Below are 23379 nucleotides of genomic sequence, written 5' to 3'. Positions count from 1 at the left end.
TGCTTTTTAAAACTTTATTTCAACATAACTATGCTTACAGAAATATACTCATATTGGTTAATAGAATGCGATTTAAGTTTAACTTATCCTACACAATTTGGACCAAAAACTTGGTACATGGTTTAAGCTTTAAAAAAAAAGGATTTGCAATCTAGTTTATTTTTCATCTATTACAAATGTATATAAAAGATCCTCCATCAAATGCTGCTAAAGCAGGCAGCAAGAACCTTGAGAAATTAACCTTTGGTTTGTCTCTGAAAAATAACACGTATTGCACTGTAAAAGTTTACAAAATTGGTGCAACAAAATATTGCTGTAATGTTTCAATGCCAGTTTACAAAGTTCAATAACTAATGGATGTTGAAAAGGGTGGGGAGGGCCTATATACACATGTGAAACTGTAAAAGCTATTTGATTTAGTTAATATTGCATGTAGATCACAAATCTACACAAACCAAGATTCAGACAACTTCTTGGATCTGAATTAACACTATCAATTCAGTTCATCTGCTGAGGTCAATAAGGAAACTCGGCACACTAGTTGTATTTCTGATTTATGCAAAACAGAAAAATGGGTTTCTTCCCCAGCTTTTCAGTCCAGAACTGATACACTACAGGCAAGGTATTCCTTCCACTGTCAACATTCATGGGGTGACATGCGATGAGGTCTACTTGCGTTTAAATTTGTATTCGCACTCATATGCAAAATAGTCCCCTAAGTTAAAGACCAGATGACTTTAGAAATGACTCTAAAAGATGCAACGGCCCTTCTTGGAAGACTAGAGCAAAACATCCAGCCATAGTTATAAGAAGCCTTACCAAAAAAATGTAGCTCCTTGTGAATTACACCTCAATAAAAAAAAAAAAAAAAAAAAAAAAAGTAGCCCCGAAGAAGCAGCTCTGAAAAGAGGAAAAAATATAACTTAAAATATCTTGAAAACCAATGCGAATACAGGTTCAAAAGATAGTTAAAGAGATACATTTTCATAAGACTACCTAGGATTAGGTTTATAATGTACTCTAGTATTTCAAGTTTATCTCTAGTTACTAAATATCAATTTACAAATAACATGTTCACTTTTCATTTCTTTATCAAAAGGGAAAATTCTAGCTTCAATTCTATCCAGTGGAGGGGAAACTGAGAAAACAAAAAGATTCAAACAGTTCCATGCAAATATCACATTTTTCAAATGGAAGAACTCCCAACTAGACCAGAAGTTCATATTACTAATATGCTTTTCATTGAAACAATTTTTAATAAGTACAAATACATGGCATTAAGGTTCAGAACCTAATATAGGCCTGACAATCAAGTCCTTGTTTTCTGGAAGAAAGGCCTCAAGTCCAACTCAATTTCCAGTAACAATGTTTTCACAGATCAATTTAATAATAAGGGGTTTTAAATGTCTTCATATTTTGTTTTTAGCGTTCTAGTCTTAAAAACTAGATAAGAAAATTAGTCCAATTCCCCAGAGTCGAATTGTTTTCTTTTGTAGTATGAAAGAATCCACAAACACCTCTTCCCCAAACTGATTCCCAATCTCCAATCTGTAATTAACATGAATCTTTTCATATATAATGTAAAAGGTAACTTACATAAAATGTACCCATGAACATTAAAACTAGTTGTTAGAAAGATTTAACTAGCTTTATAATTTAAGTTTTAAAACATAAATATTTGCAGCTTGATTTTCTGTTGACAATGATTGTCGGAGCCGAGAATATACCTAGTATTCAACATCATTTACAAATTTCCATTCATGCACACAAAACACATATCATTAACACACAACTTACTCCTCATGTCTTGAGAGAATCTTCTGCTTCTTTAAATCTTTGGCCTCCCAGTCAATTCCAAGTTCAAATGTCTTTTAACTCAAACTTCACTCTCAGATTTTTAACAAGTTTTCCACCCACACTTCATCAATGCTTTTCCTAATCTTTCATGTTGCACTGCCAAACTCTGAAACCTGCCTCAAAGAGATCACCAGATAAAAGAAAATAAATGAAATATAAAGTGGTTATTTCAGAATAGAAAATGGGAGATCAGAATTGTTTAAGAGTCCCTATTGGGATCATACTTTACTGCAATGAATAACTGATATCAACAAGAAAAACCCTATGTTGGGTTCTTTCACATTCTTTGGCAGCTGGCCAAAGAACCTACCGAAAGTTTGGGAGTACACACTCTTTTTCATACAAAGCGCCCCCATAGGAACACCAGGATAGCTCCAATTCATTTGAGGCCTCACCTGTAAAAAGCGGCTGTCACAGGGACAGCCAGGACACCCACTAGTTTGTGGAGATCCCTGAGAAAGTGTGATTTTTTAATCTGGACTATACTTAAGTTTCACCAGCCTTTTTCATTGTATTCATAGGAAGTAGCAGCTGGTCTACCAGCACTCAAACTACCTTTCTCATTCTAGGTTTTCTGTATAATTGCTATGGCTTTGGAATTTTACAACTGATATTCTGTATAACTTGAAGAAGTAATTATGTCTCCTAATTCCAGGTTTGCAGTTTCCACATATCACTTTATTCAGTTGAGTAGCCATATGGACACCAACCATCTATGAAAAAAGGTTTTCCTCAAAGATACAACTTAACACTGTACATTTAGGAAGTAGTTGTACTAAAACAAAATAGGCCAAAAAAACCATACTTATGGTTGGTATTTGAGATAAAAATCTTTCAATGTAGAGCCTAGTGGTTTATTTATTGCAAAGTTCAAACTGAGAGCTGTGAATTTACTACATCCATTTAAAATAAATAACTTATATGAAATACAGATTCTGGCATAGATATAAGATGTGAAAATCAGAATCAATGGATTGAACCTGCATATTTCATTTGCTCACAAACTTGCACACTAATATTCTGCAAAAAAGACAATTGCAGCAAAGGAATAAGAAAACTGCCCTTTTGCAAATAAGACTAAAAGCATCCCTCCAAAGAGGACAAAATCAACATGCATATATACGTATAAAGTGTTACTGCTCAACACAAATGCTATTTCTAGAAAAATTGAACTGCATAGGTTAAAACAAAAAACAATGTGCAACATCTTAAGCCATTAAAGCACCAAAATAAAAAAAACACACCAAAATCATTGTTTTTATGACGATTAACGTACACAAAATAAGAAATATTGATCAAAACTCAGGAAGTAAATACCTGGACTGATACAACGTCCATTGTTGGGAGAATTTTTCTTCAATTTACATGTCTCTTCTCATCTCTAAAAAAATTTTAAAGTGCTAACTTTATATAAAGCAGGCAAATTCTTCAAGTAATTTGCTATTTAAGTATGCCAATTTTTATAGAGCTAAACAAGGAACTAAGAATAAACTAGAGTAAACCAGAAGATAGCCATGGGGAAAAAACTGACAAGTTATAGCTGCACAAAGCAACAGAATGCTGTAATACCACCTTGGCCTTCTTGTTTGAATTAAATGCATAAGCTAACAGATTTAGGTGTCTGTTGGTTTTAGTACACTAACTCCCTTGGATTTGCTAAACTTTATACATCAATAGGTATACAGAGTCCTAAGGAAAAGAGTGCCACTTAAAAATCAACACTGGACACTAATTAAAGCAATTTTAAAAATAAAAGGTTGTCTACTACTGTAAAAGAATATAAAATGTAATAGATCTTACAACCTAAGAAATGAAGCCTTGTCCAAAGTTTAATTACTCCTGCCCTTTAGCTGCTTTTTCAAGGAAGTATACATTAACTAAATGGCGATTGAGGTGTTTGCTGTAATCTTTTTCCTTTCTAAAAGAACGATCACAGAAGATACAAACAAAATCTCCCTCAGCCACTTTGACTGCCAAAGCTTCCTTTGCATTTTTTCTATTAGTTTCTTGTGGAACTGGCCGCGCCCCATTCAATCCAGAATCATCACTACCCTCTGACATGTTGTCACTTAGGTCACTTCCATCATGACTGTGGATGCCTTCATCTTCATCCATTTCCTGAGACTCATTTACTGCCATGGTGACAGGAGGTGATGCCACAGCAGTTTTGGACACTGCTTCATGGTTTTCTATTGGTAAGGGAAGAAGCAGTGGTGGAGTTGGTTCTTCAACTGCTAAGTCTTTGCCAGGGGGAATCTCTGTTTTGTTCTCACCTGTGTCCATGTCCACTTCACAGACCATAGTGTCAGCCTGATGTTTACAATCTAAAGTTTCACTCTCTGGCACATTCAAATTTTGTTCAGTGGATGAAATATTGGCAGATTCCTCGATAACAGCAGCAAGACCAGTTAGATTCTTATCTGCCTCTTCTGCTTCTACTTTTTGAAGAGGGGCTTCTTTATTTCCTTCACTTTCGGTGAATGATTTTTGGTCTTTTGACTCCTCTTCTTTTAAGTTTTCCTTTGGCAGCAGTGGGGGTGGTGGTAAAAGATCCTGTGCACCTGTGCTTTCCTTTAGATGTTGGCTATCTTTAACAGGCACTAAGCCAACTTCAATAAGGACTTGCTCCTTCCGTGCCTTTTCACTCTCCATGTTCAACTTTTCCTTTTTATTATCTTTTCGAGGAGACTTTTTGGGAATTGGCTCCATGTGAAGAGGAGGCTCCATGGGAGGTGGCGGCTCCATCTGAACAGGCCCCTCCTGAACAACCTCCATCTGAGCAGGCCCCATGGGAGGAGGCGGCTCCATCTGAGCAGGCCCTGTCTGAGGAGGCTGCATGGGAGGAGGGGGCTCTGTCTGAGCAGGCTGTATCTGAGGAGGCTCTATCTGAGCAGACCCCCTCTGAGCTGTCTCCTTCTGAGCAGGCTTGCTTTTTTTACTTGATTTATTTTTCAGAGTTTTCTTCTTTGTACTTTTCTTCATGCAAGTATTTTGCTTTTTATTCTCCTCTACTTTGCTGTCACCCTTTGGCACTTCCTGATTATTTTTGGATTTGCTCTCTGTCTTCTTTTTCTTTTTTGTCACAGGTTCCTCATCATTAACAGGATCTTGTAAGGAATGGGCTTCAGGTTCCATCTTCCTTTTGCTCTTCTTGGTTTTACAGGTTTTTTCTGAATTATTTCCTGTATGCACATCCATCTCTTTAGTTTCCATTGCTGATTTCCGAGTTCTGGTAGTCACTTGGATTGAAACATTACTACAAGTCTTTTTCTCTTTTGAAACATTATCTTTTTTCTCTACTTTTACAGACTTCTCATTTTTCTTTCCAGCTACATCCCCCTTTATTTTTGTCTGCTCTGTTTCTGTTTTTTCATTAATAATATTGTTATCAGGCAAGTCAGCCTCTCGCTTTTTGGTTTTCTTTAGTTTCACTTTTGAGACATCCATTGTTTTATTAGGACAAGTAGGATGCTTAGATTTGAAATGATATTGCAGATTACACTTCTTGGAAGCTGCATAGTCGCATACAGGGCAATTGAACTGCCGTGGATTAACATGTAGCTCTACATGTTTCTTGAAGTTACTCCTATCTGCTGTTTTGTAGTCGCAGTGTGGGCAGTTAAGAGGTTTAGGCCCATTGTGAACCTGTCTTGCATGGCGAGTTACTTCATGTTGATTAGAGGCCACATAACTGCACTGATCACATTTAAATGGCTTCTCACCTGAAGGTAAACAAGAGAGGTTAAAGACATAGATTAAGAAATGAATTCAAGATTTTATTAAAATATACTTTTATAAGGAATTGGAAGTTAAAAACACCACAACAATTATTTATTGAAAAGATTGTATCATGCACCTTATATTTACCATATTTATTTGTATATCTTTTCTCTATCCCTTGACATTGATTCTCAAACCCAATCAAGGAATAACTATCTCAGTTAGCCATCGTCTTCTAAAAAGTTCATCAAGCTAGGGCTCTCAAGCACTATTTTTTTTTTTTTTTTTTTTTTTGACAGTAAGTAGGATTTATTGGTGGGCGTGAGTAAGGAGGAGGCAGTGCTGAAGCTCTCATGAGTGCAGGGCCCGCCATTTGTCCAGGGGGCCACGATTAGGGATGTATTTGACCCCACAGCCATCCGGGATGAGCCGCTTTTCAGCCACTATGTCTTCAAATTCATCCGCGTTAAACTTAGTAAAACCCCACTTCTTGGAGATGTGGATCTTCTGGCGGCCAGGGAACTTGAACTTGGCCCTGCGTAGGGCCTCAATCACATGCTCCTTGTTCTGCAGCTTGGTGCGGATGGACATGATGACTTGGCCAATGTGGACCCTAGCCACTGTGCCCTGGGGCTTTCCAAAGGCACCCCGCATACCTGTCTGGAGCCTAGACTGGGGACAGCAGGAGATCAGACACGAAATGTCCACTGGAAAGGGCTGTCTCCAAGGTCCCTTAGGGCAACCCATACCAAGCAACAGGCTGCATACACTACCAAGGAGGCTGCTGTTCGCAGCCACTGCACACCATGCCCCCATGGGGAAAAGAGCACGGTCGGCTTAATTGGCTGCAGTCTCAAGCACTATTGAAGAGCAGAGATTCATCAAAAAGTACACAATTCTTGGCAGTTAGTTGGGCTCTGGATGTCAACTTTGGGGCAAAGACACTCAGAGAAGATAAATTTAAATTTTTTATGTTTAGTTAAAACAAATGTATAATGGAGTAGAACATAAAATTCATACATTTTTTAAGATAAATCTTGAGACTTCAAAGAAAAATCCTGTACGGTAATTAAGCTACACGCTCAGACCTTCAGCTGCAAAAGTTTTAAAATACTGCTTTAACCTCAGGGAGCAAAGTCTTTTTCTTTAAATTTAACCCTTTTGTCCACTGTGGCAAGAATTGAGTCAAGTTTCACTCAGCAAACTTTTCCAAAGCCAGAGTTGCTATTTTAAAGCAAAAGAGCCAAGTCAGAAAACTTTTCTTGATTTTTCCCCCACCTTCTTCTAAAAAATGGGCAAAGAAACTAGGTAAATGAGAAGTGGCATACAAATAGATATGGTATGTAAAATAAGCAAACAAAGTCATAATCACAGGTACATACAAAACCAGAGCCACCCCCACTCCCACCCCCACATTAAAGGCATAAGAGTAACACATTCTACCTGAATACATACCCATCTAGTCACACACTAGTAAATATTACCAAATGGTATCCATACCCCACTGGTCCAATGGAATGCATAGTAGAAAAACGGAAATTGACATTTATGAAAATTCATCTCTCAAACATTCTCAAATTCATATCAAATCTTAATTTTTTCATAAAGCAAAATATTCAGACATTAAGTAAAACCATGTAGATGGTAAGCTTTACCACGATTAGAAAACATCTGATGATAAAAGACTCGATGACAAAAACAAAAATGTATCCAGGTACATCAGACTGGATAAGGAGTTAACTGGATGGCCTAAAACTCTTACCTGCCCACACTGTGACTACAAAACAGCAGATAGAAGTAACTTCAAAAAACACATAGCTACATGTTAATCTTCTTCATCTTAGTCCACTAATAGATTCATAAATGGGTTTCTACACATGCTACATGACTCTATACTTAGTCCTATCTTGTCTCCAATGAATCACTTCAATGGAGACAAACATTTTCTTAACACACATAGACATGGAATGGGGAAAGATAGGTGGCATAATAGTTAAGAACTTATTCTAGAGTAAGAATATCTGGGGGATCAAATATGGGCTCTGCAACTCACTGTGAGATCTTGAGCAAGGGACTGAAAGCTCGCTACGGCTCAATTTCCTCATCTGTAAAATACTCGAGTGCTGTGAATTATAAACACTCTAATCTATATAAAGCACTTAGCATAGGGCAGATAGCCAAGCAGTCAATATGCTTTACCTATAAGTCATCACTTTTGGAATGGACTGGTAATTTTTAGTATGGGTAAACAAAAGGGAAGGATTCATGTGTTTATCCTGCCTTTCCATATAAACCCTACCTCTGAGTAAACAAATAGCTGATGAATGGATTTATCTCTTCACAAAAATATCTGTCCTAATAAAAAAATCATAATGAAAATATCAGCATTTTATAACCCCTAATGAATGAGGGTATTTACACAGCAAGCATCAATCAGGGTGCAAGCCTCCACCTATCATATGGTCAGGGAACGGGAGGATGTAGGAATCTGTTTAAAATTTGATGGCATAATTTACTTGCTCCATTCATACCCACCCACCCCCAATTTTTGTTTTATTGCCATTAAATCTTACTTGTATTAACTATCAAGTCATCAAAATTTTATAGTTTATTAGTGCCTAGCTGAATATAAATTTTTTTGCCCTATACCAATGGTTTTAACTTAACGCCCTTTTCCAATTCTAGTAATATTTACCAATGTTTTTCACCTTTATAAATGTGTCAGATGTCTATTTTATACTTCCAAAGTTAATTTACAGGTGTGTAAGGCAAATTCAGAAGGGGAAATATTTTTACAAGCTTAACACATTATCAAGAATGATCCAGAAAGAACAAGGGAAATTCTTAATTAAAGAGTAATAGTGACATACAACTGATTACTACTGAGCAATAAAAGCAAAATTCTGATAACGTAACATGGGACGAACATTTATAGGGGAATATTCTTTTTTTTTTTTTTTTTTGTGAGCAAGATCAGCCCTGAGCTAACATCCACGCTAATCCTCCTCTTTTTGCTGAGGAAGACCAGCTCTGAGCTAATATCTATTGCCAATCCGCCTCCTTTTTTTTTCCCCCTAAAGCCCCAGTAGATAGTTGTATGTCATAGTTGCACATCCTTCTAGTCGCTGTATGTGGGACGCAGCCTCAGCATGGCCAGACAAGCGGTGCGTCAGTGCACGCCCGGGATCCGAACCCGGCCCACCAGTAGCAGAGCGTGCGCACTTAACCACTAAGCCATGGGGCTGGCCCGGGAATGTTCTTTTTGATAGGAGAAGTCAGAGTACTGGTTGGGGGGAGACTATGGCGGTACTGACTGGAAAGGGTAAGGAGGGAATTTTTCTGAGGGTGGTAGAAATGTTCCATGTTTTCATCTGGGTGGTAGTCTAACAAGTGAAAATATACATGAAGTCACTGAAGTGTATATTTAAGATATGTGCATTTTCATGTGTGCAAATTAAAACTCAATAAAATATTGTTTAAAAATTATTTTAGAATTCACAAAGACTCTCAAATCATAACATCTTTCAAATAAACCAAGCTATTAAAACAGTGCCTCCATAATAATCATCCAATACCTGGTGAAAGAAAAACAAATTTACTGCCAAATAAAATAATTTTCCATCTTAAAAGAGTAATAGAGCTGGCCCCCTGGCTTAGCAGTTAAGTGCGCCCGCTCTGCTACTGGCGGCCTGGGGTTTGGATCTCGGGCGTGCACCGACGCACCGCTTGTCCGGCCATGCTGAGGCCGCGTCCCACATACAGCAACTAGAAGGATGTGCAACTATGACATACAACTATCTACGGGGGCTTTGGGGGAAAAAGGGAGGAGGACTGGCAATAGACGTTAGCTCAGAGCCGGTCATCCTCAGCAAAAAGAGGAGGATTAGAATGGATGTTAGGGCCGGCTCCGTGGCTTAGCAGTTAAGTGCGCGTGCTACACTGCTGGCGGCCCGGGTTCAGATCCCGGGCGTGCACCGACTCACTGCTTCTCTGGCCATGCTGAGGCCGAGTCCCACATACAGCAACTAGAAGGATGTGCAACTGTGATATACAACTATCTACTGGGGCTTTGGGGGAAAAATAAAAAAATAAAATTATAAAAAAAAAAAAAAGAAGAATGGATGTTAGCTCAGGGCTGATCTTCCTCACAACAACAAAAAAAGAGTAATAAATGGTGGAACTTGGCTAGTTGTTAATTCCCTTTAACAAACATCCATTATGCTTTAATGGAAAAATATTCAGGGGCCGGCCTGGTGGCGCAGTGGTTAAGTGCACGAGCTCTACTTCGGAGGCCCAGAGTTGGCAGGTTCAGATCCCGGGCATGCACCGACGCACCACCTGTCAAGCCATGCCGCGGCGGCGTCACATATAAAGTAGAGGAAGATGGGCATGGATGTTAGCCCAGGGCCAATCTTCCTCAGCAAAAAAAGAGGAGGATTGGCATAGGATGTTAGCTCAGGGCTGATCTTCCTCACAAAAAAAATAAAAATATTCAAAATGAACTCCTATGTTAGCAGGATAGAGACCCGGCCAGTGTGATGATACAAAAAAATATAATGGCAAATACAAACTGGATGTATTTCATCCAGTACAAAAACATTTCATCCAGGATGAAATGGTAGCATCTCCACTGAGAATAGGAAAGGGAGAGCTGAGGATAAAATGCCAGTGCCTCTAGGTACCACCCAGGTGAGGATACTCTAACACCATTAGGTAGAAATACCACTAAAATGGAGAATAACATCAGATTAGGTTAGTGTGTCTTTGTTTTCACCAACATCCAATTTTCTTTTTCACCAAACCAACATTCTAATCCCTTCCCAATTTGGCCTGAGAAGACCTACCCTATGGATGAAAGTGCTCCAAGTAAACAACCAATGTCCTTTTGCTTCATAAACCAATCTTTGTCAGTTTAGCTAAAATGTACTAACTCAACAAAGCCTAATCTCTGCAAGAAATAAAGGACTGAGCACACTTCTCTTCCCTAAAATACATTCACATGAACAAGGAACCAAAATGCCCAAGACAATCTGTAAAGATCAGACTCCAGACCAAAGAGAAGGCATCTAAGATACTCACTCCATGCAACCCAGTTAGAAACACTAAACCCACCCAATTTGACCTAATAACTTAGCCTCACTTTAACGCAAGTGTTATCAGCAACTTCTATTAAAAGTACTAAAACATAGGATCTGCTGAAAATAATTCAGCACACTCATACCACAAAACAGACTAACGATGTTTGTTTCCTGTTTGCGACTCACAAACTTGGCATCCAATAAAAGACAATGGCTCTGCCTTCTCAATACCCTGTGGTTCCAATTTCATTATGCTGTAGCTTATTGAGCCATTTTCTTAGCCATAATGTTCTTTTAACACTGTTGATAACTGAAAATGGGAGGGTGAAGGAGTCTGAGGCCAAATCTTAGCTCTTCTAATTTGGAAGAATGACAATTAACCTTAGATAAAGCATTTATCCTCTCTAAACCTGTATCCTAATCTACAACTAGGATTAAGTATTTTAGGAGTACTAAGATTAGAGATAACAAATCCCAATTTTTCAGTACCTAGCATGCATACAGTCATTAGTAGCTACTATTCATTATTAACAAACTTTTAAAATACTTGCTGTACTGCAACAAACAGCAACTACTGAAAATCATCTTTAAAATATAGCAGAGAAAATTCAAAAGACAACAGCAAACTCAAAATCGTTCAGGCAAAGATTATCGACTCGTGTAAAATACCATAGAGAAACACTTATACAGTGAGAAAAGTATTCTCAATTCAATGAAAAAGATACAAGTGTGTCATCATTCTAATCTAGTGACCCAGCAACAGTAATAATGGGTCAACCAGTCATGACTTTAAATGAGACATCATGAAGTAGGTATCAAGCATTTAGATTTAATTTCTAGTGTACAAGTGATACTAGGCACAGGGACAGAGGAAAAACTAAATGACACCATGAGAAAGCAAGTAAGACAAAATCTAGAAAGGGGGACATTCTACAGGAAAAATGGTCATATTTCTTCAATGCCTTAGTTTCCCCATTTGTAAAATGGGGATAATAATAGAACTTATACATGATAGAACAGTTATGAAGACTAAAATGAGTTAATTCATGTAAAGCTCTTAAACGATGTGAGGGCTAGAGCATAGCTATCAACAAGACATGATGCCTACCCTCCACACAGCCTGCGACAGCATCCAAGTTACCCTCAGAAAATGAAACCAGGAAGCACCCAGAAGTAATATAATCAAGGATTCTGATTAAGTGACCCACATCAATAGCTTAGGAGATTTACAAGGAACACTCAAAGTATATTAACACGACAAGCTTGCAGGGTCAAGAAAGGCTAGCAAGCATACTACGTGACCCCTTCATAGCTGCTCAAATCAGAATCTGTACTATAATCAAATCTTACTCATCACTGACTTTATACAGCAATACCCAAGAGAAATAAAACGCAAGCAATATATGCAATTTTAAGTTTTCTAACAGTCACACTACAAAGGTAAAAAGAAACAGGTAAAATTAATTTTACTATTTAACCCAATATATCCAATACCACGTCAACATGTAATCAGTATTTAAAAAATAGATAGGGCCGGCCCCGTGGCTTAGCGGTTAAGTGCACGCGCTCTGCTGCCGGCGGCCCGGGTTCGGATCCCGGGTGCGCACCGACGCACCACTCCTCCAGCCATGCTGAGGCCGCAAGTCCCACATACGGCAACTAGAAGGATGTGCAGCTATGACAGACAACTATCTACTGGGGCTTTGGGGGAAAAATAAATAAATAAAATCTTTAAAAAATAGATAATTTACATTTTCTCCATACTGTTTGAATTCCGGTACATATTTTATACATCTTAATTCAAGCTAGCCACATTTCACAAACTCAATAACCACATGTGGCTAGTGACTACCCAATCAGACAGCACAGATTTAAGATAACTGTTAACTTAACTGTTAACTTTTGTGAACAGCAAAATTTTAGTATACAGTATAGAATATATACCACAGTGGCATATATTCTAAATCCGGAAGAACAGTGTTGTATTCTGATCAGACATGGTGAGTTCGCCAAGGCAAAATGAAATAATTATCCAATCAAGACCACCTATGGTCTATTTTTTATTTACTTTTTAAAATTTTTTAAATATTTACTTTTTAAATTGGCCACCTACATACCTTCATAATGGGGACCAATTCTGGTTGGTGATCATAATTATTACAGTCACTGGAGTAGATGAACCTCCCACTTCTTATAATCCTGCATTTTATCTATTACAGATTAACAAATTGGTATCCTGGTATCATTCTTTAAAGTTTACTTTTTGGGCCGGCCCCATGGCTTAGCAGATAAGTGCGAGCGCTCCGCTGCTGGCGGCCTGGGTTCGGATGCCGGGCGCGCACCAACATACCGCTTCTCCGGCCATGCTGAGGCCGTGTCCCACATACAGCAACTAGAAGGATGTGCAGCTATGACATACAACTATCTACTGGGGCTTTGGGGGAAAAAAATAAATAAATAAAATTATAAAAAAAAATAATAAAGTTTACTTTTATAAACCAGTCCTCAGAAGCCCTACCAAAGCTCCAAAGAGAACAAACCCAAATTTCAAGACCTGAGAAGTTAAGGAATCCCTGGAACCTGGCACCCACACACTATGAAATTTGGTGTTATAATACCGTGTCAAGGAGGAAGTGTGAGAAGGATGAATCTACCTTGGTCTATGTGGTTCAACTTTTATCAGAGTCATGGAACTTGTTGAAAATCTGATGAAAATTAAGGACTCTCCTCCCAGAAAAAGTACACATACACATTTATATTCAGTTTCAGGAGTTCCACCTATGGACTCCTTGTTAAGAATCTCCCTTTAAATACAGCTCTACATCAACAGAACACTGATTTTTAACTATAAATGTCTAAATTATATTAAAAATATAATCATAAATAATGACCCAGTTCCAGGTCTAGAACTTTCATATAATGGTAGTTTACTAAAAATGATTTTAAAAGTTTCCATTTCTTACCAACCTGAATGAGTACGCATATGTCTAGTTAGATGAGTCTTCTGAGAACTTGAGTAAGGACAAAGTTCACATTTATATGGGCGTTCTCCTGCAAAAATATGATTAGAGTTTAAATATGATAAAATAAGGCAAATACAATCCTTACTAACAATATTACAATATTCAGTACCGAGCATTTCTTAACAAGGATTTTTTTTCCTATTCCTGGCAAAATGGTCAATTTATACCATGTATTAGAAGTATAAATGATTTAATTCAGAATTCACATAACTACATTATTTCAGCTTTGCTGATGAAAAATATAATTGGCTTTTTTTTTTTTTTGGTGAGGAAGATCAGCCCTGAGTTAACATCCATGCCCATCTTCCTCCACTTTATATGGGACGCCACCACAGCATGGCCTGACAAGCGGTGCATCAGTGTGCTCGCGGGATCCGAACCCGGGCCACCAGCAGCAAGGTGCGAGCACTTAACCGCTACGCCACGGGGCAAGCCCCTATCATTGGCTTTCTGAATTCTCATAGCCCTTTTAATGTTCACGGTAATGTTACATGTTATTACATTAAATATTGAGAACCGAGAAATGCTCCTAATTCTTTAATTAGAATTATCCTTTAAAAAAAACTACCCAAATTTTCTGATGCTATGTTTTGGGTAATTTTTTTTAATCCTTGTAAATGATAAATCTACCATTTGAGGGGGCCGGCCCCATGGCTTAGCGGTTAAGTGCACGCGCACTGCTACTGGCGGCCCGGGTTCAGATCCCGGGCCCGCACCGACGCACCGCTTCTCCGACCATGCTGAGGCTGCGTCCCACATACAGCAACTAGAAGGATGTGCACCTATGACATACAGCTATCTACTGGGGCTTCGGGGAAGAAAAAAAGGAGGAGGATTAGCAATAGATGTTAGCTTAGGGCCAGTCTTCCTCAGCACAAAGAGGAGGATTGGCATGGATGTTAGCTCAGGGCTGATCTTCCTCAAAATAAATAACTTCCTCAAAATAAATAAATAAATAAAAATAAATAAATCTACCACTTGAAATTGTCAGCTAAAATCAACAATGCTTTTGAGTGAGGATGTTGTTGTTGTTTTTATTTTTTTGTGAGGAAGATCAGTCCTGAGCTAACATCCATGCCAATCCTCCTCTTTTTTTGCTGAGGAAGACTGGTCCTGGGCTAACATTCATGCCCATCTTCCTCCACTTTATATGGGACTCGGCCTCAGCATGGCCTGACAAGCGGTGCGTTGGTGTGCGCCTGGGATCTGAGCCTGGGCCGCCAGCAGCAGAGCGCGCACACTTAACGGCTACACCACGGGGCAGGCCCCAGGATGTTGCTGTTTTAAGCTATCAATTTCAAGCGGTAGAAATAACTTTTATGATCTATGTCAATGTTAAAACAAAGCATACTCATAAAGCCATAGGGACTGAGAGCAACTGAAGAGGAGAGGACAATGATTTAGTACTAAAGAATTTAAGACTCAAAGGCAGGAAATGTGTATTCTTTTTGGACGTGGGTTGTCAACGACAAAAGAGACTGAAAAAAAAAACTTGACAACTTGTTTTTCATCTAGTCTTTGGCTACAAGATAATTATGACCTTGGGCAAGTTTCCTCATCTACAAAAGTAACAGTATCTTCACTTCCTAGAATTGTGAGAATTTAAATTAAAGATAATACATGCAGAGCATTTAACGCTGTGCCTGGCACATAATCAAGCCCTCAATAAATATCAGTTTTTATTTTGTCTATCCAAGAAGATACAAGATACGGTCACAGATGTCTAATAACATGGGACAAGGAAAAGAAAAGACAGAATGAAAAAAAGAAAAAGAATATGGTAATGACTGGAAAATGTGTTCCTAGTAACTGTTCAGCTTTAATTAGCTGGTAGCTATAGATTAGCTACAAACAGCTCATAGCAATAGAATGTCTACTTTGACCTGGAAGAATTTTAATATAGTTTAAAAAATGTTAAATTTATTTCTGTAAAGATACACAAATGGCAATAGGCACGTGAAAAGATGCACAATATCATTAGCCATGAGGCAAGCAAATAAAAACCACAATGAGATGAATACTTCACAACCACCAGGATGCCTATAATCAAAATGACAGATATTAACGAGTATTGGTTAGGTTGTGAAGAAATTGACAAGTATTGATTAGGATGTGGAAAAATCGGAACCCTCATACACTGCTGGGAGGATTGTAAAATTAAATAGTGCAGCAACTCGTGGAAAACAGTTCCTCAAATAATTAAGCATAGTTATCACACATCCTAGCAATTCCACTCCTAGGTATACACCTGAGGAAAAAAAAAAAAAAATGTCCACACAAAAACTTGTACATGAAATGTTCATAGCAGTATTATTCGTAATAGCCAAAAAGTGGAAACAATCCAAATATCCATTAACTGATGAATGGATAAACAAAATGTTGTATATCCACACAAGACAGTATTATTTGGCAATAAAAGGAAAACAAGTATTGTACATACAACATGGATGAACCTTGAAAACATTATGCTAAGTGAAAGAAGGTAGTCACAAAGGACCACATGTATGAATCCATTTATACGAAATGTCCAGAACAGGCCAATCCATAGTGACTTGAATGGTATGTAAACTGTATCTCAATTAAGCAGTTATAAAAAAAAGTTAATGGAAAAAAAGTTAAATATCACTATAGATTAACATGAAGGACTGATGATGGGCAATTTACTTTTAAATCCTTTATAACAGAATAGGTTGCTTCTATCTATGCAGTTCTACAATATAGGCATAAACACTCTAGAAAAATTAGGGATTTTTCAGTCACATATACAGGCAAAAATGTCCTCTTTTAAAGCATAGAATTTGTGAACTGGTTAAAAATTAAAACCACAAAATTAAAATTCTTTTGATTCAAGACTCAAATGAAAACACTCCTCAGCCACCACCATAATAATTACCATAAAAAGAGAGTCATATATGACCTTGGGCATATCACTTCGGGCTTTCAAGTCTGAAGTTTTCCTCAGTAAACATGGGCTATTATCACTTACTCTGTTTCCTCAACGAATTGTTCTAAAGGCATAGAAGAGAAGAAAGCACCTAACATTGGGCACTCAATAAAAGAACAGAAGAAACCCATTAAATGAAACTAGGCTACCTCAAGGAGAAATGAGAAATAAGTGATTCCCTCAGACTATCATTTTCTCATCTCTACTCCTAAACACTAGATGAATTTATTTTTCCATAAATACAATTTTCATAACCATGCATTTAACACCAGAGATATTCTCAGAATTCACATAATCAAAATATTATCCCTCAATTTATACACCACCAAATTGTTTTAAAAATGTTTTTTAAAAAATCACAAATAAGGTAATACTAGGGGGAAAAGTCTTTTAAAAAAGCATTAATGGTTTAACACTAAAATGTGAAATGAGATATGTACAACCAATGTGAGCTATGCAAATCATAACCTTATTGTGGAAATACCAATCTTAATGTGGAGAAAAACTTAAGTACTGGATAGTATAGTTCATGATATAAAATATATCCATTAAAAATTAGTCATCTAGACTATAACTAGATGAAAATAAACGACTATAACAAAAAAAAATTAAGACACAGCAAAAGTAGAGTTTCTGTTTTAAAAAAAATCCTTTACATAAAAAATTGGAAATACACATCAAAACTGGAATGTTTCCAGTTCTCTCCACTTTCCTTTTTTTCTTCCTTCTAAAAATGTTCTTAAATCGACAATTTTGATTTATTGTTGAAAACATTTTTAGCTTTTTGGGAAAATTTTTAAATTGTTCAGTGACTCAATAGTTCTGAAGTTATCAAAATAGCAGTGGGAAAAAAAATCAAAATTTAATAAGACAAAGGCACTGGGGTGCTGGTAATATTCTCTATGTTCACCTGCACAGCGGTTATGAGTATATATATATTTGTAAAACTTCATGAAGGTATACACATAAAGTCATAGTTATTACCTGAAAGCTCTATTACATATGTCATAGTTACTACCTGAAAGCTCTATTACAGCCAATTCTAAATTAGGCCCCCAGGTTGTCACAAAACTGTTAAATGAATATGAAGCACTTACGGCTGAAGTATATATGGTATCTGGGATTTGTTTTAAGATATTGTAGGTGAGGTTAGTTTAATCTAACAGTTTGTTTAATTCAAACTGTTAAGTGACTCACTGGGTAGGATTTCCAAGTAACTTTCACTTCCTATGATATGTATTTTTGAAATGTTTGAACTTCTTTACTTTTGAAATAAAATAAAATGTCTCCATGTTCCAAAGCATGGAGACAACCAATCACAGGTTACAATAAACTCCAAAGGGACAACAAATTCTTTTACTTAACTAGATTTTAAGGTTTTAAATACAGGAGCCATCTGCTGGGGCTTAGAAATCTTACTACAGACGTCTTTCTTGTAATGGAATTTCACCTGCAAGTTTTATTAAGTCTACCAGTTAAGCAAAGCAATTATCAATTTCCCTCCCCACTATGTCCCACTCTACTGTGGGGTTCAGTTCCGCAGAGTGAAAACTGCAAAAAAGACCAGATGCAAACAGCATCCCACAGCCCCTTTTCACTTGTGATCCAAACGCTACAGTACTCGATATTCCATCCATTTTATTCAGAATAGTAATGAGTCCTCAAAGGTACCTATTCTTACCAGGAAAATGTAACATGAAAGTGACAATGAAGTACCAATACTTACAAACATTTCTTTGCAAAAAGGAGACCACTTAACCACAAAGACTTGAAAGTCGATTTAAAAGTGAATAGTTAAGGGGCTTTGGGGAGAAATGGGGAACAACCACTAACAAATAGGGGTCTCTCTTCAGGGTGAAGATGTCCTAAAATTGATTGTGGTGATATGATGGTTGCACAATGCTGTGAACACACTAAAACCAATGAATTGTAACTTTAAATGGATAAATTGTGTGGTTTTGGAATATATCTCAATAAAGACGTTATTTAAAAAAACGAATTGCCAAAAAAATAAATAAATCGCCAAATGTGACAAAATATTGATAACTGTTGAGTATAGGTGATGGGTACATGTTGGTGCAGTGCAGCATTCTCTTTACTTCTGAGATGTTTGAAATTTTTCATATTTTTAAGATTGTTCCATTTTTTTGAGTGAGTGCACTTATAAATTAGACAGGTCCTCTTACCTGTATGAGTTCGAACATGCTGAATATTAGTGTTTTTTGTCTGAAAAACAGTTGCATTTTCCACAAGTGTCTGCTTTCTTAGGAATATGGTTTCAAGTGTGGTAATCCCACCAATCTCTTAAAAACTAACCTCTCACATTTCTATGTTTTGGGGACAAGTGAAGTTGTTCCATTTAGGAACTCAATAACACCAGTTAATGTTTTAAAAGTTTGAGGCTTCTGTTAATTGGAGCTATGCAAGGGTTAATCACTGGATTTTCCTTTTTGTGTAAGCCCTCAATTCCTTTGGGAAACTATACTGCATCTTAAGATGTAGTCACTACCAACTAAATACGTCTTCGAAAAAAAGTAGTCTAATTTAGCTAAATGGTCTATCCTAAGTTATTACAATAGGTATTTTACGAAGAACACTGATAAGATTCCTCTTGGCTATTCTTCCAAATAACACTCAGTGCTTTACACATGTTCCTTCACTTAATTCTCCAATCCTATATATTATTACCCCCCTGGAGAAACTTAGGCACAAAGAGGTTAAATAACTCATCCAAGGTCACAAAGACAGCAAATAATGGAACCAGGATTCGAACTGAATCCCTTTCTTTAGCACTATTTTAACTACTCGCTCAATTAACTACCAGAAGTGAGCTGAACTTTTGGACTGCAAAGGTCCTCTTACCTGTATGAGTTCGAACATGCTGAACATAATTGTTTTTCCTGTCTGAAAAATAGTTGCATTTTCCACATGTGTATACTTTCCTTGGAAAATGGTTTCTCAAGTGTTTTCTCCAGTGATATTCACTGACTGTGGTGTATGTGCAAATGATGCACTTGTAGACTCGCTCATTATCCCCAGCCCTGGTGTGGTGCTTCAGGTGAGCAGTATAGTGATCATATCGATTGGTATTGTAGCCACAGCGGTCACAGCGAATGGGGCCCTTGGAGAAATCTCCCTCTTCCGCAGTGGAAGAGCCAGATTCCCTGGCTTTCGCTTGCTTCTCTGCACTTTCTTCCACAAAAAATTTCTTGGCACTATGAACTCTGATGTGATGCACAAACTGTTCTTCAGATTCTGCTTCATACTGGCATGGCTTACAGCGAAAGGGTTTGGTCTTCAAGTTCTTGCACTTGTCCTCTGCTCCAGGTGTTTCGGGAGGAAGATCTTTATTTGAACTATAAATCTCTGGGGCAGCTGATACCTCAAACACAGGCTGTGGTTCTACAACACTGAGTTCCAAACTTTCCAGTTCCATGTTTTCCAGTCCATTGGGTTCACCTTTTATTTCAGGAGACTCCTCAAGTCCTTCTCCATCACTATCTGAAAAGTTGTTATCCCCAACAGGCATCAGTTCTGCCATCTGCCTTTCTTCGCCAACCAGGTAATCACAGCAGCTGCCATTTACTTCCCCAGTTAAAGCCACATTTGCCAACATGATAAGCTGAGGCGCAGCCAGTTCAGCTTTGGAGAGGTCATGCAAATCATACATGTCGTTAGGCAAGGCCATGCCCATGTTGCTACTGCCAGTGAACAGCCCTGCTCCTCCAGAAGACTGCCCCATCACCTGGGTGGCCATAACTGTATTCTGAATTAAAAACAAAACAAAAAACACAAAAGCACTAGTTTAGACACAACTTTTACTAGTCTAAAACCAAAACATCACTGTAATTCTTCATAACAAAAAAAAAACACATTTTTCAATATAATCTTTGAACTCATGAGCTTCATTAACTACTAAAAATAAGCCTTTCAAATATTTTTTTAATTCTGAATTCTCTTTACTGTAGTCACCAAAAAAATTTCCATTACCTCTACAAAAAATTCTATCAATTGTTTGACATAATTCATCCATCAACTAGGTCTACCACTGGCATCCCTTCCCTCAAGTATTTTTTTTTTTACCAGAAAAATTAAAAGTAAGTAACCTACATTTTTAATGTTAATTAAAATTACTTTTTAAATTCAATACACGAATAGTAAACTGCTGTCCTCCCAAGTGCCCCCTTCAAGAGTTTACTGGTCTGAATCAGAAAGGGGAGAAACCCAAAAGCCACACTGTGCATTTATTAAGTACAAAATATCTGGAAAGTAGATGCCTATAAGAATTGGTCAACTGAAGTGAATTTCATATGAACTCAACTAACTCCAGAAGGATAACCTAGTATAAAAAAGTACTACTTAATTTCTTATTTTTTCGATGACTCGGCAAGTTAAAAGGAAAAAAAAATTCAAAACCCTTTTCTGTGAAAAAGGAAGTTTAGTGTATTCAAAACTTCACAAATGAAAATAAAGAATCTTTCAAACCTCCTAATAAAATAATTGTACAACTCAACTCGATAATCAGCAACATTCTTGCATTGTGCTTGACTTGGCCTACTTGCCTAGTGGAAGCCATTACAAGAGCACCTTCTTGAAAACATGTTGGGCTTTTAAAATCGTCTTAACCACGTTACTTTCCAATCTAAAGTTGCTATTCTCAACTTAGGTGTTCTCTTGCAAATTAGAAAAAGCAAAATAAGTGGCAAGTACTAAAAAAATAAAACTAAACCCAAAATATAAAAAGTAATCTGTTTCACCCAAGTGCATAAACACAAACGGGTTGAGTTATATGTACCAACAAAAGTCGGAATCAAATGCCATCACAGAAAACAAACTGAGGGCAAAAGCTATCCCAGGGCTTAACAGTCCAGGCTACTCGGTATCTTACCCAAACATCGTCTTTTCTAATACCTCTCAAGCCCTAACTACCATCCCTAAAGAAATTTTAACGTTTGTCCGGAAGACCGTCCCAGCACAGCCCGAAAGCCCAACGTGTTGCACGAATTCCTATGTGCTGCTGCCACCAGCGCCTGCCTCGGCGGCGGCATTCCTGACTGAAATAGGCATTCGGCCATTTTCTCAAAATACCAAACACAAAGCAGCTCTTTGCAAACTCGGGCGCTCTCGCTTCCTCTCCGCTCGGCCCGCTCACTACACACATTTACACACCAACTCGCGGGAGCTGCCCCCACACTCGTCCTGAAGCTTTTCCTGTGCTCTCCAACACTAAAAAAGGGGAGGTGGGCAAACTCGGGGCGTCGTGGGGCCGGACCGAGTCTTCCCGAGTCCAGACTGTCCCCTCCCCGGCCCGCGGGCCCGAGTCTGGGAAAAGGGAAGAAAGTTACCGCGTTGCGGGTCCCGGCCCCTCTCGCCGCCTCCGGGCTCGCCCTCCGCAGAGGCCCGGGGCGGCTCCGCGGGCACCCTCCGCAGGCGTCGGGTCCCGAGCGCCGGAGGGGGCCCCACGCGCGCCGGCCGCCCCCCCGCGCCCCGGAAGTTTGCGAACTCACTCCCCCACGGCGCTCCGCGGGACGCGCGGCCCGGCCCCGACAGCTCCCGCGGCGGGCTGGCCGGGCGCGGAGGGCCGCGGCGGCGGGGCGGCCCGAGCGCAGAAATCGCTGTCCAGCCCCATTGGCTGACCCGCCCGGGCCCCGGGGCTGACTCAACCCGCCCGGCCGCACTCTACGGCGCCTTCCGGCGAAAGGGAGAGGCCGGAGAGGGCGGGGGACAGGAGGGCGGCGGGCCGGCGAGGGGCTGCGGCGGGACCTGAGAGCTAGAGGAGGGCGAGGAGGAAGTTTCAGGACTGGGGCCCCAAGCAGCTCCGCGCCCTAGCCTCGGGACCCGACTCCCAGCGGCGCCCGGGCCCGCGCGGAGGCGGCGGCCCGGCCTCGACTGGGGAGGGGGTCCTGGCGCCGCCCGACGCCCCCGGCCCAGCCCCCGGGCCGCGCCGGTGTAACCCGATCCGGCGCGGCCGCCCGCCCCCGCCCGGCGCGGCCGCCGCCGCGGGAGCCACAGTATCTGCAAATCAGCCCTGGACAGCGCCTCGCTCCGCGTCCTTCCGCGCCCTCCCCCTCCCGCGGCCGCCGCCGCCGCCCGGCCAGCCCTCCCCCACCCAACCGAGCCCCCAGCCCTGCGCCGCGCTTACCGGCCTTCCTCGGCGAGGAGGGGCGGGCGACCCGGTGTCGCCGCTCCTTCTCCGACTACTTTTCTTTGTTGCTGGAGTTTCGGGGGAGGGGAGAGGGAGGGTGGAAAAGTTGGGCGCCGGGGCCGTCGAGGCCCGCGAAGGCCCAGGAATGGGGCTGCGGAGAGTGCCTAGGCCGCCGGCTCTCGCCCCGCCGTCCTGGCTGCCGCCGCCGCCGCCGGCGTCTGGGGCCCGGAGCCTCGGCGGCGCCTGCTCTGCTGCTGCGCCGCGAGCTCGCGGGAGCCGCACATTCCAGCACAGGAGGCTGCGCCGCGCACCCGGCCCGCGCCGCCACCGCCGCCGCCGCCGCCCGAGGGACACGCCCCCTCCGCCGCCCGCGCGCGGCCGCGGGACACGCCCACTCCTCCGCCCGCGCGCGTGGCCGCCTGGCGCGCCCCGCCCCTCGCGAAGAGGGTGGCTCCCGGCCCTAGCTGGGCTAGGGGCGCGCCTAGGGGGAGCCGCACCTAATCCCCCAGGCCCCTCACTCTTGCCCTTAGGTCAGAAAAGGGGCGAGCCCCGCTCCCTTTCTGGATTTCTTTTATAAGCAAACAACAGAAAAGTTACCTCCCAGCCCTGGCG

The 23379-nt window shown here is 40.2% G+C and overlaps 2 protein-coding genes and 1 non-coding gene across 5 annotated transcripts; all 3 read right to left on the bottom strand.

The window, feature by feature from the left end:
• On the bottom strand, positions 1–23043 carry REST (RE1 silencing transcription factor). 3 transcript variants are annotated; one of them, XM_087434370.1, is made up of 4 exons: positions 22765–23043; positions 19485–20388; positions 13623–13706; positions 1–5579 (listed from the first exon to the last, which is right to left on the bottom strand). In XM_087434370.1, exons 2-4 carry the CDS (start codon positions 20377–20379, stop codon positions 3691–3693), a joined length of 2868 nt encoding a protein of 955 aa, XP_087290496.1. In that variant the 5' UTR covers positions 20380–20388; positions 22765–23043; the 3' UTR covers positions 1–3690. The 3 variants fall into 3 exon arrangements, with proteins under 3 accessions (XP_087290496.1, XP_087290497.1, XP_087290498.1); XM_087434371.1 differs by lacking the exon at positions 22765–23043 and adding an exon at positions 22130–22425; XM_087434372.1 differs by lacking the exon at positions 22765–23043 and adding an exon at positions 21968–22099.
• On the bottom strand, positions 5846–6432 carry LOC106801794 (large ribosomal subunit protein uL16-like). Its single transcript, XM_014787579.2, has one exon. The coding sequence runs from the start codon at positions 6391–6393 to the stop codon at positions 5929–5931; it is 465 nt and encodes a 154-aa protein (XP_014643065.2). The 5' UTR covers positions 6394–6432; the 3' UTR covers positions 5846–5928.
• LOC147916452 (small nucleolar RNA SNORA70) lies at positions 6293–6428 on the bottom strand. The gene has a single exon (XR_015553078.1). It is a non-coding gene; the product is annotated as a small nucleolar RNA SNORA70 (small nucleolar RNA).
• Positions 23044–23379: the final 336 nt, after the last annotated feature.

Source organism: Ceratotherium simum, chromosome 8 (genome assembly GCF_057802395.1).
Source record: "Ceratotherium simum simum isolate JZ-2026a chromosome 8, ASM5780239v1, whole genome shotgun sequence".
Lineage (NCBI taxonomy): Eukaryota > Metazoa > Chordata > Mammalia > Perissodactyla > Rhinocerotidae > Ceratotherium > Ceratotherium simum.
The sequence above is the reverse complement of the archived record's forward strand: the minus strand, read 5'-3'. Positions and strand labels throughout refer to the sequence as shown.